The sequence below is a fragment of the Haliotis asinina genome, chromosome 5 (genome assembly GCF_037392515.1).
Source record: "Haliotis asinina isolate JCU_RB_2024 chromosome 5, JCU_Hal_asi_v2, whole genome shotgun sequence".
In the NCBI taxonomy this organism is placed as follows: Eukaryota; Metazoa; Mollusca; class Gastropoda; order Lepetellida; family Haliotidae; genus Haliotis; species Haliotis asinina.
In genome coordinates, this window is record NC_090284.1 from 51,375,882 (window position 1) to 51,389,157 (window position 13,276).

Consider the following 13,276-nt stretch of genomic DNA (forward strand, 5'->3'; position numbering starts at 1 on the left):
GACTGTGACATGTCTTACATATTCAGTATATAATCAAAATTTCATTTCTAGGTGTATTGCAAACTTCGTCCATTTCTGCAAGATTGAATTAGGGCAGCACACGCCTACCCAGAATTCCATGCGGTCAGCAAAAATACCGTGTTATGATAGGTTATCATATTTCCCCGGAGTATTTTGGTACGTTGGATTTCAACCAATCGGCCGAGCCGGAATTTTGTGAATGAATGAAACTGGATAGGCGCTGACACGAATTCATTGCCTGTTCAAAGAAAAGAGGAAAACATCTTACTACCGGCCCAGCACAATGTCACGTTCATTCGGTACGAAACAGATTTTCCTGGTTATAGTTTTCATGGATGGTTTGTTAGATCCCTAAGAACCAATTAAGAGTTGTAATACTGAATGGATCGGGAGACCAGGCCTGTAATCCGGCAAATTATCCCAGCTAACACATAACATTTTCGAAACCTGTTCATTAGTTTTCAAAATAGTTTGGTTTTGCTTTTTTTGTTTCGTTTCGTTTTGGTTTGGTTTGGTTTTTTAAAAATATTTTTTAAAAAACGTTTCCGTTACAGCGTTATAAAATGTTTCATGAGGACTTAATGTATTTGAAATGTATTTTAAATGTTAACATGATACTGTAACATGGGTGAAACTAAATATTTAACAACATATCATTGAAATCTTTTTTTAAATGCTGAAGAAATGTTATGCAAGTACATGTTTAATGAAATGCTGTTATCATGTTTAAAATTATTGTGGACATGCAAGCCAAATCACACAAATACTACTGAAAAATATTGCTGAAATATTTTCCAAATGTTATTTTAGAAAAAAACATGCCCTAACATGGGGGGAACTACAACATATCTTTGAAATAGTATTGAGTATCTACATACTGGTGAGCGAATGTTTGTAGACCAAGTGAATGTAGCAAAAAATTTATCGCGCAGTATTGTCACTTCGTCAATATACTCCGTCGCTGTTTGGAGGCTACAGTTTCAATATCTTAACCAAATGTTATATTCAAAATTATGTGACTGCATAACTATGTCTAAATTTCAAGACAATACAACCTTTTGTTTCATGACAGTGTAACATATTAGGGCCTAGATTGTTTAATCTCTTAGTCACATGTTCATTACGGGTCCGGTATTGGGACGGTTACCCGGGTCCAAAGTACCAACCCGTCCCGAGTATTCGGATTACCGGTATCCACTGCGAGTCACAAAATCGTTACAGCCTCACTAGTATATATCATGTAAAGGCGCATCACAGAAATACGGCGACATGATCGAAAACCTGTATTATCAATTGATATATCGTATTTTAAAGGTCTCACAAATATCAAAGACTTTTGTCCATATTTCCGATATGTGTAGGAGGCATATACACAGGCCGAGTTACAGGAAGTATACGAAAATGGTCGTCAGCGACTTCATTATCTCCGGCGATCTGATTGGCTAATACATTACACTGAATGAATGGATTTTTACGTGTTTCTTTGAAAACATTTTTCACTCATTTGTAAATTTGTTCTTACCAAGACAAATCAACAGACCGTGACATCATGGATGAAAGACGTATGAATTTCCACCTAATTTTAGCAAGTGTATTTGTCGTCATTTTATAAACCAATTTGATAGCGCTGACGGTCTTTGGCGATTTCATAAAAACCAACAAATGCACCTTCACATGAAGCATGAGTTTATGACTCCTGCTTACATCGGAAATATGGAAAAAGGCATTTGATACTTGTGAGACCATTGAAATAAGATATATTGATTGATATGTGCGAAATTGTCCGGTTTTCTATCATTTCTATGACGCACCCTTACATGATATGTAGTAGAGAGGTTGGATAGTAAACGAGGAGCTAGTTTATCTATTTTCTGACTCGTAATACGTGCCTGTGTACCAGCCCAACCAGACAGATATTAACACGCACTTGATATATCAGATTAGATCACAAATGTACATCTTCAAGAACATATACAAAGATAAGATTTAGTGGAGGAGGAATATAATACGACTCATTTTAAGTTTTACGGGACTGTTTTACACATGTACGCACATATCACCAAGAAAGCATACTATACTAGTATATGTACAATAATATATCCATATACGAGGGGATATCAAAACGTTTTGAGCCTCGCCCTGAAAAAGCAAGATTTTGGAATTCATATTGCTTTATTTTTCAACATAGTCCGCTTCCAACTTCACACACTTCTCCCATTTGGTTTGCCAATTGCTGATTCCTGATCTGAAGAACTCCACATCTTGGTCCCCTAAAAAACCCTCCACGACAGCGATAAGCTCATCATCATCCTGAATTTTTTGGCCCCGGATGTGTTTTTCAGTCGAGGAAAGAGGTGGAAGTCGCTAGGGGCTAGGTCTGGTCAATAGGAGGGGGTGAGGTAAAATTTCGTAACCGCACTCGCGCGCAGTTTCCATTGCAGCTCGACTGGTGTGGACTGGCACATTGTCCTGGTGAAGAAGAATCCATCGCCGGATCTTTCCTCGCCGCTTCTGTTTAATGGACTGGCGTACCTGCTTCAGAGGATTAGCATAGTATTCTCCATTCATTATCGTACCATGAGGCAAGTAGTCGATGTGGATAACACCTTTACTGTCCCCAAAAATAGTTGCCATAACCTTCTTTGGGGACCCGACCGATTTGAACTTCTTTGCCTTTGCCCTCAGGGTCATAATGATGAAGCCAGGTTTCATCACAGGTTACAATTCTAAAGTGAAAATCTTCTGGGTTGGCATGGTAACGAGTCAGCATCGCGCCACTGATGTTGACCAGAGAAACCTTCATGTCATCAGAAAACATTCTTGAGACCCATCTTGCACACACCTTGGACATGTGGAGATTGTCACGGAGTATGCTGTGAATGGATCCATATGAGAGCCCGGTTGCATGTTCTAACTCGTGCAGGGTGATACGACGATTTCCCATCACTAGTTGATGCACAGTGTCAATGTTTGCTTGGGTGGTACTGCATGGTTGAGGCTCGTCCTGGACGGGGTTCATCATCTAAGCTCTCTCTTCCTCGCTGAAACTCGTTCATCCAACGTTTGATGGTTGCAGCAGAAAGGGAAGACTCCTTGTAAACAGCAGTGAGTCGCTCTTCAACCTGCTTGGCCGTGTTGCCCTCCAGGACAAGAAACTTTATTACTGCTCTATATTCAACCTTGTCCATTTTGTCACATTCACTAGGGGGTATATCTCTTCTACAAGGCACTGCCATTGAAGAAATGATTCCAGCTATGTGATCCTACCGGGAATATGTAGCTAGGACACTAATATACGTTAGGTGCCCTGCCCATTACTATTTGTCAAGTTTAAATATGCAAGGCTCAAAACTTGTTGATATCCCCTCGTATGCATACTGAATTATAATAATACTGAAGTTGAAGCACTACACTAAAGGAAATCCATAGCGAATCATATAGTCCATAGCATGGATCTCCTACGGTCGTACTTACTGGTGTGTGTTGTGACAAAATCCATTCACTTTTATGAGGACGAGGTATTCAGCGACACAACTGATGTTGATTTGAATGAATTATGATTGATGTATATACTGGGATATATCACAATATACATATGACAGTGCTATATACAGTGAACCCAGTGACCATATAATATTAAATGGTCTCTGGTGAACCTCAACACTCAGCATTACTCCCCAGCCCGGAGTAAGACCAAGGCCTGGATTTTTCGAAGCTCTCTTAGCGCTAAATTAGACGTAAGTTAATGTTAATGTATGGCACTTACGACTATCTTAGCGCTGTCGTCTCCGAGCTTCCAAAGCCAAGGTCACTTGGTCTAGCCATACGTTAAGTCATCAACACAAACATTTCCAGTTTCATACTATTGTCAGTGTTCATATGTACCTTATTTTGTCATCACGATAATAACAGACCGTGATTGGCCATCATCTAGTTTGTAACACAATTTTAGCATTGAATAATAACGACATGAAGTTGAACAGATCACTCCTGATTTCCCTTGGACACTGTCTCTTCGTCGTGCTCCGTGTTTTCTGTGGGTACACTTTGTCGTGCGTGTCCTTCACGCAGGGCCAGTCTGTTGCTGCGGGCTGCCGCAGACATCGTCTCCACCAGCTGGAAGTCTGGGACCAAAGACATCTGAAAATGATAACGCTATAGGTTCTCAAATACCGGAAGTTATACGGCCTATCGACCTATTCCATTCGTGACCAATTCGTCTTATACCGGGACAATCCGAAGATCTACGAATGGACCCATTCGTCACCACTCGCACCTTTCCGTATCCTCCAAGAACATCTTCGATTGCCGCAATGACACGAGTGCACTGCAAAATGACAGAACACTGAACACGTTCAATTCCTACCACATAGTGTAATTAACACACGTGTTCTAAACAGTTGCACCCAACGTCGCTGATGTTAAAGTATTGAACGCTTGTGTTCGGTCATGAACACTACACTACTCAATTTTGATCACTGTCGTGTTTTCAGTTATAATACCCTGTGAAATTCGACTATACTTTTCACAAACAAAGTCTTTTACTTTGTACTTGTTAAAAATACATATTTATGTTTGTTGTTTGGACATTGCCGTCTGGATTTTTACTTTGTGTTTCAAAATATAGTTTTCTGTACCTTTGTTGACAGATTTATTATTATCTTCAGCGTGTTTTGTGATTAATCTTTTAAAACAGATTACCAGGACTATACGTTCACAAATGTGAACGGTCAAAGGGATTAAATAAAGTTAAAAGAGACGGAATCCACACTCTAGCATATGACATCAGTCTTGTGACTGCAGTCGAGCAGCGCTCTCTGCTGCTACTGACCCGCTAAAACCTTCCCTACAAAATGCTGTAACTAAAGTGACGTTTAATTTTTTTTAAATCCCTAAATTCTAATGTGTATTTCTTTATGTCCGTTTTTGTTGATGAAACTGTGTGTAAGGTGTGCATTGGCCGATTTAGAGGATTCCATAGAGAACTCAATGGGCCAAGTACAACACGTCGACTAACCGACTATAGTGTCCCCGCCGTGACGTGCTGGAGTGTTGTTATTTATTATATTCTTAACGGTGAATTGCTGTAAATTTGGGGGAAAATAAAAATGGTATTTTCACGGAGCAGAATATCATGTTATTTCACTGAGTAGAGTATCACTTTTGCCTGGAGCTACTCTCTAATTAAAGAGTTAAACAATGATCAAAGTATAATAAATAGAATATTTCCTTAATGTTGTCAAACAATAAATGCTTATTTCATCGAGTGGTCTGACAAAGTTCATATGTTCACGAGGAGCGCAACTTTGTCAGACGACTCGATTAAATATACATGTTATTTGACAATACTCAGAAAATATCATCGATGTATTTGTGCCCTTATCATACCATGTTTACGACACTCGTGCTTAAATATTGGTATATCCCTCGCCCTCGTTCAACACCTAGGCATAGTATGATATGGTGTCTTCCTCGCTCACTCACGTCGCATTCCTCAGTTCGAGTCAAGCCGGAACTCTACCATGATCATAAGGTTACCTCCATAATAGGAACAGTACTAGAACTGAATGAAGCAAAGAAGTTGGTTTTCTTACTGGCGGGTTGTGGAGTTCGTGGTCCTGCTCCGGTATCGTCAGGGCCCCTGCAACAGTATAATGAATAATATATCTGAATGAGGCGTGAACCTAAACTCACTCACTCACTCAATCACTCCACAACGTTATGTAGATAAAACACACACAAACACACACACGCGCATAACAAAGACGGAGAGGGAAAGGGTAGGGTTGGGGAGAGATACACACGCAGGAAGACGGAGCAGCCTTTTGTCATCTAGCAGCCAGTGTTAAATGAAGTATTATTGAAGTAACTAACCCGCCTGTAGACTCTCACTGTCTTCACATTCCTTCAGAACGGTGTCTATGACGCTCTTGAGCTCTCCACCTAACTCCCGTATGCGCATCACTATAGATACATTTGAATCCCGACCGGCACTGCCCACACTGCCGGAATTGGGACGTGAGTCAATGCCTTCGTCGACATCATCTCCAAACCGTTTCCGGGTTTCTCTTTGGTCTCGGAGTAATTTCAGTTTGGAAGCAAGCTCCTTATTTGCGCAGCACTGGTCTAAAAACTTTTCCAGAATTTCTCTGTAGATGCTGCATGCGACATCGTCACTCGAAGCCATTGTCGCCCACTGCTGTCCTCTGATTATCTGGCTTTACACCTGAATTGTAAATGGAATGTACTTTCGTTGAAGTTTGTCATCGCCACCAAGATTTAGTAATGCAGTACTGGAAATTGCCGAGAAAACACTTTTGAAAATACATGATGGATCATTCGACGCACGGATAGACTCATGAGCTGGGCCAACCGTTGACTAGTTGGATAGAAGTCTTACAATACAACCAACTTGTTCTGAGAACAATGATTTGTAGTCCGGTCGCAGCTGACTAGAATGACAGTGCCGACAATAAACTTGCAATGAAACCAATTCTTAGTAATCCGAACGTACCTGACTAAAATAACAGTCCATTGAATAAACATCTCGGTTACTTCTGTTCCCGATGGTTAAAGACGGAAAAGACTGTATTCCGTGGAAATGTGACGAGCTAGAAGAAATTATGTAAACAGACCTTTTCCAGTGAAAGAATAAATAGTATATTGAGCATAATTCTAAGATAGCAACAACGAAAAAAAGAACGATCAAAGTTGTTTGTTGTCCTTGTAGAAGGGAAGTAACTCATGTTGCAATGTCGACGGTAACGGACAAAATATGTCTACAATTCGGACTTCTTTTCAATCCGGACAAAAGAGGCGGTCCGGGGTCAGCCCGTAATAGACATAAGCTACTGTATATATCTTCATTAGTATTCGAAGAAGGTTCGGAACATCACAACTTGGTTGGTTTCTGTACATTTTATAACAAAAGCTCATTCAATTATTCGGGAGCTCAGAAAACAAACAAGTTTGTTCAACACACTCTACATTAAAGGTTTGATTATACAGGTTCTTCCAGAAGGTATTATCACGTAATCCAAAACCTGTAAGGTAGGTAAGCGCCAAGGGTCTTTAGTGCTAATCAATCCCAAAATGCCTGCAAATATTTGTGAGAATGTGCAACAACAATGTGATTGACACTATTTGTAGTGTATATTATGGTTATTAATGCATGGTACTGTGAAGATAATACAAAATTACTTAACATCATCATCATCATCATCATCACGTTCCGATGAATCTCAACTATACACTGGATGCATCTACGGCTTGACCCGATAATTTTATTACCTCCCTTTGGCTCTGCGTCCTCACAGTAACCAGTCAACTAAGCCGCCGTTACAGCCGAGCTTGAGATAGCAGTCACTGTTGCGAAGGTTTGTTAGCAGTGTGACTCGGATTTGGATAAAAGCAAACAGACAAACTGATAGGTCCGAATTTTAAAAAAAATATAGATCCTTCTACCTCTTTCAGAGAGCTTCTGCATTGTTTGTGTTGCAAAGTTTAATCAGTTAGATAATTTAAAAAGTGAGTTGTGATTGGTTCGCTCAACTTAACAGCGTAGACATTTGGCTGGATAAAACGTCAGCTAAGAGAGGTAATAAATGTATCGACCGGGGCCGTAGATCCAGGGTGCAATGGAGACATATCGGAACATATACCCTGAAGATATCGAGGATGACTAAATAGATATTGATGAGAAAAGATTGTTTGTAAATGGGGATTATACAAATCTAATACACAACTCAGACAATACAGCATTCCTGAAAGGTGTTAACAACTGATGTTTGTGACGTCCTTCAGAGACCAACATGTAAATTTTTAATGACAGCAATGATGTATTATCTGCAAGAATGTCCATTTTGATTGATGTTGTATCATCTGAGGGAATATGCCTATTTTGAAAGGTAGCAGAGAACAGGTTACCCGTGTATGTTTTCGAGACTTATTATTTGTACAGCACTGAACAAGCGAATGAACTGATGTATTATCTGCATTGAATGGGAGAGGGCCATTGTACGTCAGAAGTCATATTCTGTAGTAATCTGAGATGAGAAGAAGCTACTTCTCAGCAGGGATAATCTCCAATCTATGTACATAATATCTATATACAGTCTCCCTGTCCTCAGTAATGAACCTGTTGCAGGCCCATCCTACTCTACTCACCAGACAGTGGAGCGTTCCATTATACCCAAATATTCTCACTTACCCACCACCCAAGAGTTATGATTAGGGATTTAAGAAAGTTTAGTGAACACAGGTTAGTGATTACAATGCTCACCATGAAACTTGGTCCTGGTGGGTGGCACGAATTACAAGTCTCATCCAGGTGGACAGTGTTTACCGTTTATGAATTAAGGTTGTTGTTTTTGTTGCTTATTTTTTAATAAATTTAATGAACACTGTTTACCATCATGATATAATGATACATATGGTCGGTTATCAAGTCAGTCACGATGGCTAACCAAAAAGTGAATGTCATGTTCATTCTCAGTGGTAGGGGCAGTCAGTACTTGATTTTCCAGAACTAGAGGTTCACAACTAAGAGAAGAAGAGGTACATCCATCCATTGGAACAGTGTCCAGAAAACCTGCCATGCCACGGTTAACATCAAAGATAACTATGTGACGTCCTTCAGAGACCAGCATGTAAATTTTTAATGACAGCAATGATGTATTATCTGCAAGAATGTCCGTTTTGATTGATGTTGTATGTTGCAAAGAATAGGTAACCCGTGTGCATGTTTTCGAGACTTGTTATTTGTACAGCACTAAACAAGCGAATGAACTGATAATTGTTTTGTACTTGTCACACCTTATGGGAATTACATCATGGGGGAACCTTATTTCACGGGGAGCGAAAGTTAAGAGATATCTCTTGGCTGGCGGATTATTCCGCGTCAGTTATTTGCCCACCTGGAACAATAGGTGGTGGGTAAACGAGAAGGCCCACTGTTCAGACCTGCCGGTTCAGTGGTCGTCAATCGTCTGTCTGTCAGATGGGTGTCTATCAGTTGGGAGATAACCTTTGTAGATAATGATGACTATCTATCAATACTAAACAGACTTCACAATGAGCAGTCTCATGTAACACAATGAGACAAACCTATTTTACCTAAAAAAGGTCACAGCCTAATTTTTCTTCCTGATCGTCTTGCAACGTGACAAGCTCTAGCACACTCGTTTGCCACAGCATACCTATAAATAACTGGGTGCAAACGCTGTCGCCGTCATGCTTTTGTTGTCAATTCTGAGTGAGTGAGTTTACTTTTACGCCGCACTCACCAATATTGCAGCCATATGGCGGCGGTCAGTAAATAATCGAGACTGGACGAGAAAATCCAGTGACCAACAACATGAGCATCGATCTGCGCAACTGGGAACCGATGACATGTGTCAACCAGGTCAGCGAGCCTGACCACCCGATCCCGTCACTCGCCTCTCATGACAAGCATAGTCGCCTTTAATAGCAAGCATGGGTTGCTGAAGGCCTATTCTACCCCGGGACCTTCACGGGATTTGTCAGATCTATCAAATAGGAACGTTTGTCAGAGACCATATCGGTATATGGCGATCGGTTATATATTGTATGGGTCAGTTTCCAAATGTCAACTCGTGTCTCACGTAACGCCTAATTCCAGCTATATGCAAGAGGTGAGTATATAATCCAGTTCAGACCAGTTAATCCAGTAATGCTCATTCAAAAGGTGTTCAAACGTTGTTAAAACTTACATACTTACTCGTTTCTGTGAAAACACCGGGGAAAAGAGAGACAACATAAATCAAACCACTTATCGCCAAGAGTGTACACACAAACATTCAGCTAATACGGTGGTTTTTCAGATGTTCATTCTATAAATACCCTTGTCATAGATATATTTATAAGAACTACCTCCCGCAGAGGTCTTACAGGAGTTGCTTCCTGTTTTTCTTAACAGCGTAGACATCTGCATGGCTGTATAAAACGTCAGCTAAGAGAGATAATAAATTTATCGTAGATCCAGGGTGCAGTGGAGAAATGTCGGAACGTATACCCTGGAGATATCGAGGATGACTAAATAGGTATTGATGAGAGGAGATTGTTTGTAAAGGGGGATTATAAAAATCTAATACACAACTCAGACAATTCAGCATTCCTTAAAGGTGTTAACAATCGATGTTTGTCACAATGTTTCTATATAGTATGTTTAATAAAATATGAATAAAATGACTAGTCCCTTCACTGCCCATAACAAAAGTGATGGCACAGTCTTAACACTACAGTCTAAGTCCCAGTGTCTTTACCACCCTGAATGTCAGACTGAAAGATGATGGTAACGGATAAATCATGATATTTTGTGTTCATTCAGGACAAGGCGAGAAGTTGTGCATCATACCAAAAGATGTTGTAGATTATCCCTGCTCAAAGGAATGAGTCATTAGATGACATGATTTTTGTATTACGCCAAGAGAAATGTGCTGGGCACCATGTACAGTATTGACATTCTTAAAACATGTCAATATAGCATTTTAATGAGTACCTGAGTGACTGCAAGTCACAAGATCATTACCTCTTGAAATGAAAGTTACACATATACAAACAGATAGTACAATATCCCATTCACAATGCTTAACTCACACTCTGTACAAGACAGTTATTTTCAGAAGATGATTTTGATGATGATTGTGATCTATATATTGTTGTAGAGGTGTCCTCAAATTAGGCAGACAGACAGTACGCAGGCGCCTTAGAACAATAACATTTACGGTTCAGTGAGCAGATAAGCTAGTACCCGTTACCTACACATTAAACAGAACAGTCCAAATTATAACACAAGAAAGAAACTGAAGCTGTATCATTTACTTTGAAAGATATAGCTGCAATATAAAAACAGTTGATTTTCATAAATATTTGGGTTTAACCTTCTCGTAAAAAGACATCTAAAACGAGTGAGCACTAAACAAACAACACCAGTTTTTCTTCAGGATTTACTCTGACCTGTAGTAGGCAACCGGGCAAGCTGTGAGTTTAGAACTCCAAAAATTTTAGTCAACCACGTACAAGACAACACGATCGTTTATTCCTCCAGCAGTTAAAATGTGGAATAACATTTCCTTAGTTATTAGAAATTGCAGTTGCATTACTTAAATCTTATATTTACCCGAAAGAACATAGTGAACCGAAACATTATTCATATGGAATTAGGAAGTAAAATGTTTTCCACACAAAATTAACAAAACATTACACTTAAATGTGAATTAATTTTAAGAACACAAAAAAATGCCGCATCTTGTCAGTGTGTATATGGATCTGAGAATGTTTTTCGTCACATCCTTGAATGGGGGAGAGCTATTGTACGTCAGAAAACTTGTGCCTCACCCTTTTCTTGAATCAGTAAAATATGTTCCAATAAAAAAGACAGTCAAACCTCTCGCTGACAAACCTGTTTCATATTCAATGGTAATTTGAGATGAGAAGAAGTTACTTCTCAGTAGGGAAAATCTGCAATCTATGTACATAATATCTACAGTGACGTGCCATAGGTATTGCAACAAACATGGCTGACGTCACCGGTGTTGAACCAAACGGGCTCAACAAAAATACGTAGTAGAATAAAAACAGATGCAGTGACTTACCGAAACTTGTTAATATTTGGTAATAAAACCCTTCTGGATTATAACACTTCGAACTCTCTTTGGGATCGACCGGTATAAACTCCGAATGTACACTTCTGGAAGAGCGGCCCAGATTTGCTGTACAGCAGCTATTAAATCCTCACGGGAGTTGATGTTTTCACAACGTTTCCGAAGTTTAATTTTTACACATCTCCAAACATTTTCTATTATATTAATTGTGCAGGCCAGTCCATTCCTGGGACGTTATTATTAGTTTTCCAGGAAGTGGTCTTCCGAGATCGGTGTACAGGCGCATTGCCATCTTGAAATATCCAGGGGCCGTCTCCGAATTCTTTAGCTACAACAGGCCACATACTGGTATCCAGTACATCAATATACTTGCCAGAATTGATATTTCCTTCGACTGGAGTCAGTACGCCAACACCATTGTAACTAATACATCCCCAAAACATATTACACTTGCCGTGACAGGACATTTCAAGACGTTAGACATTCCGGTCTCCACATTTCGTCGGCCTTTCTCCATACAGAAAAAAATTTACTTTTTCGCAACAAGTTTCGAAACTTGTGTTTCATAAGTGAACAACACTTTCTTCCACCTATCAAGTCCCCACATCAATTTACCCCTACACCATCTGACACGCTTCTGACGGTTAACCTGCAAAATGGTGATACCCTTTATCTTTCGCTTTTTAATGCCAGCCTGATGTAAATGTCGCTGAATTGTCCTGCTAGAAACTTGACTGTAGTGTTGAGAATTAAATTGTTCAGTTATATCTGTCAGAGAACGTCTCCTATTCTGACGAACAATGCGATAGAGTCTCCTGTCACCCCTCAAACCAATCCTACGAGGCCGACCACTTCGAGGCCTGTATTCTAAGCTTTCACCGTTGTCAAACTTTTTCAAAATTCGTCCAATAGTAGACCTTTGGACAGGTAGCAATTATGGAATCTTATTATTTTCAAACCTTTCTGATGTAATTTAATTATCAATTCTTTTTGCCCTTCAGTCAGTTCCTTCGCACTGTGAGCCATGTCGTCTGCTAGGCACGCGAAGGACGTTAACACAATCAATGACGTCATAGACGGTGTCATACGAAGAAGCAGCCTCTCCAAATTTTACAAGAAAACATTCAGTGGTTTTCCAAACAGAGGCTTTTGTTTGTGGTAAATATTCCCGTGTTTTTTACTGCTAATGTGTTTGTTGCAATACTTATGGCACGTCACTGTATATATCGTCTCCCTTTTCTCAGTAACGAACCTGTTTCAGGCTCATCCTACTCTACTCACCAGACAGTGGACCGTTCCATTATACCCGAAAGTGTTACCCTAATTAAAGTGGGTCATACTCACTTACCCACCCGCAGTCGGTACTTGATTTTCCAGAACTAGAGGTTCACAACTATGAGAAGAAGAGGTACATCCATCCATTGGAACTGGGTCCAGGAAACCCGCAAACTATGTGATGCCCTTCAGAGACCAGCATGTAAATTATTAATGACAGCAATGATGTATTATCTGCAAGAATGTCCATTTTGATTAATGTTGTATCATCTGAGGGAATATGCCTATTTTGAAAGGTAGCAGAGAACAGGTAACCCGTATGCATGTTTTCGAGACTTGTTATTTGTACAGCACTA

The 13,276-nt window shown here is 39.9% G+C and overlaps 1 protein-coding gene across 4 annotated transcripts; it reads right to left on the reverse strand.

The window, feature by feature from the left end:
* Positions 1 to 1,102: 1,102 nt before the first annotated feature.
* On the reverse strand, positions 1,103 to 9,880 carry LOC137284468 (uncharacterized). 4 transcript variants are annotated; one of them, XM_067816287.1, is made up of 5 exons: positions 9,761 to 9,880; positions 6,536 to 6,632; positions 5,896 to 6,247; positions 5,616 to 5,662; positions 1,994 to 4,161 (listed from the first exon to the last, which is right to left on the reverse strand). In XM_067816287.1, exons 3-5 carry the CDS (start codon positions 6,206 to 6,208, stop codon positions 4,006 to 4,008), a joined length of 516 nt encoding a protein of 171 aa, XP_067672388.1. In that variant the 5' UTR covers positions 6,209 to 6,247; positions 6,536 to 6,632; positions 9,761 to 9,880; the 3' UTR covers positions 1,994 to 4,005. The 4 variants fall into 4 exon arrangements, with proteins under 4 accessions (XP_067672387.1, XP_067672388.1, XP_067672385.1 ...); XM_067816284.1 differs by having other exon boundaries at positions 1,994 to 4,348; positions 9,761 to 9,836; XM_067816286.1 differs by lacking the exon at positions 6,536 to 6,632 and having other exon boundaries at positions 1,103 to 4,161; positions 9,761 to 9,868.
* Between the last annotated feature and the right edge of the window lie 3,396 nt (positions 9,881 to 13,276).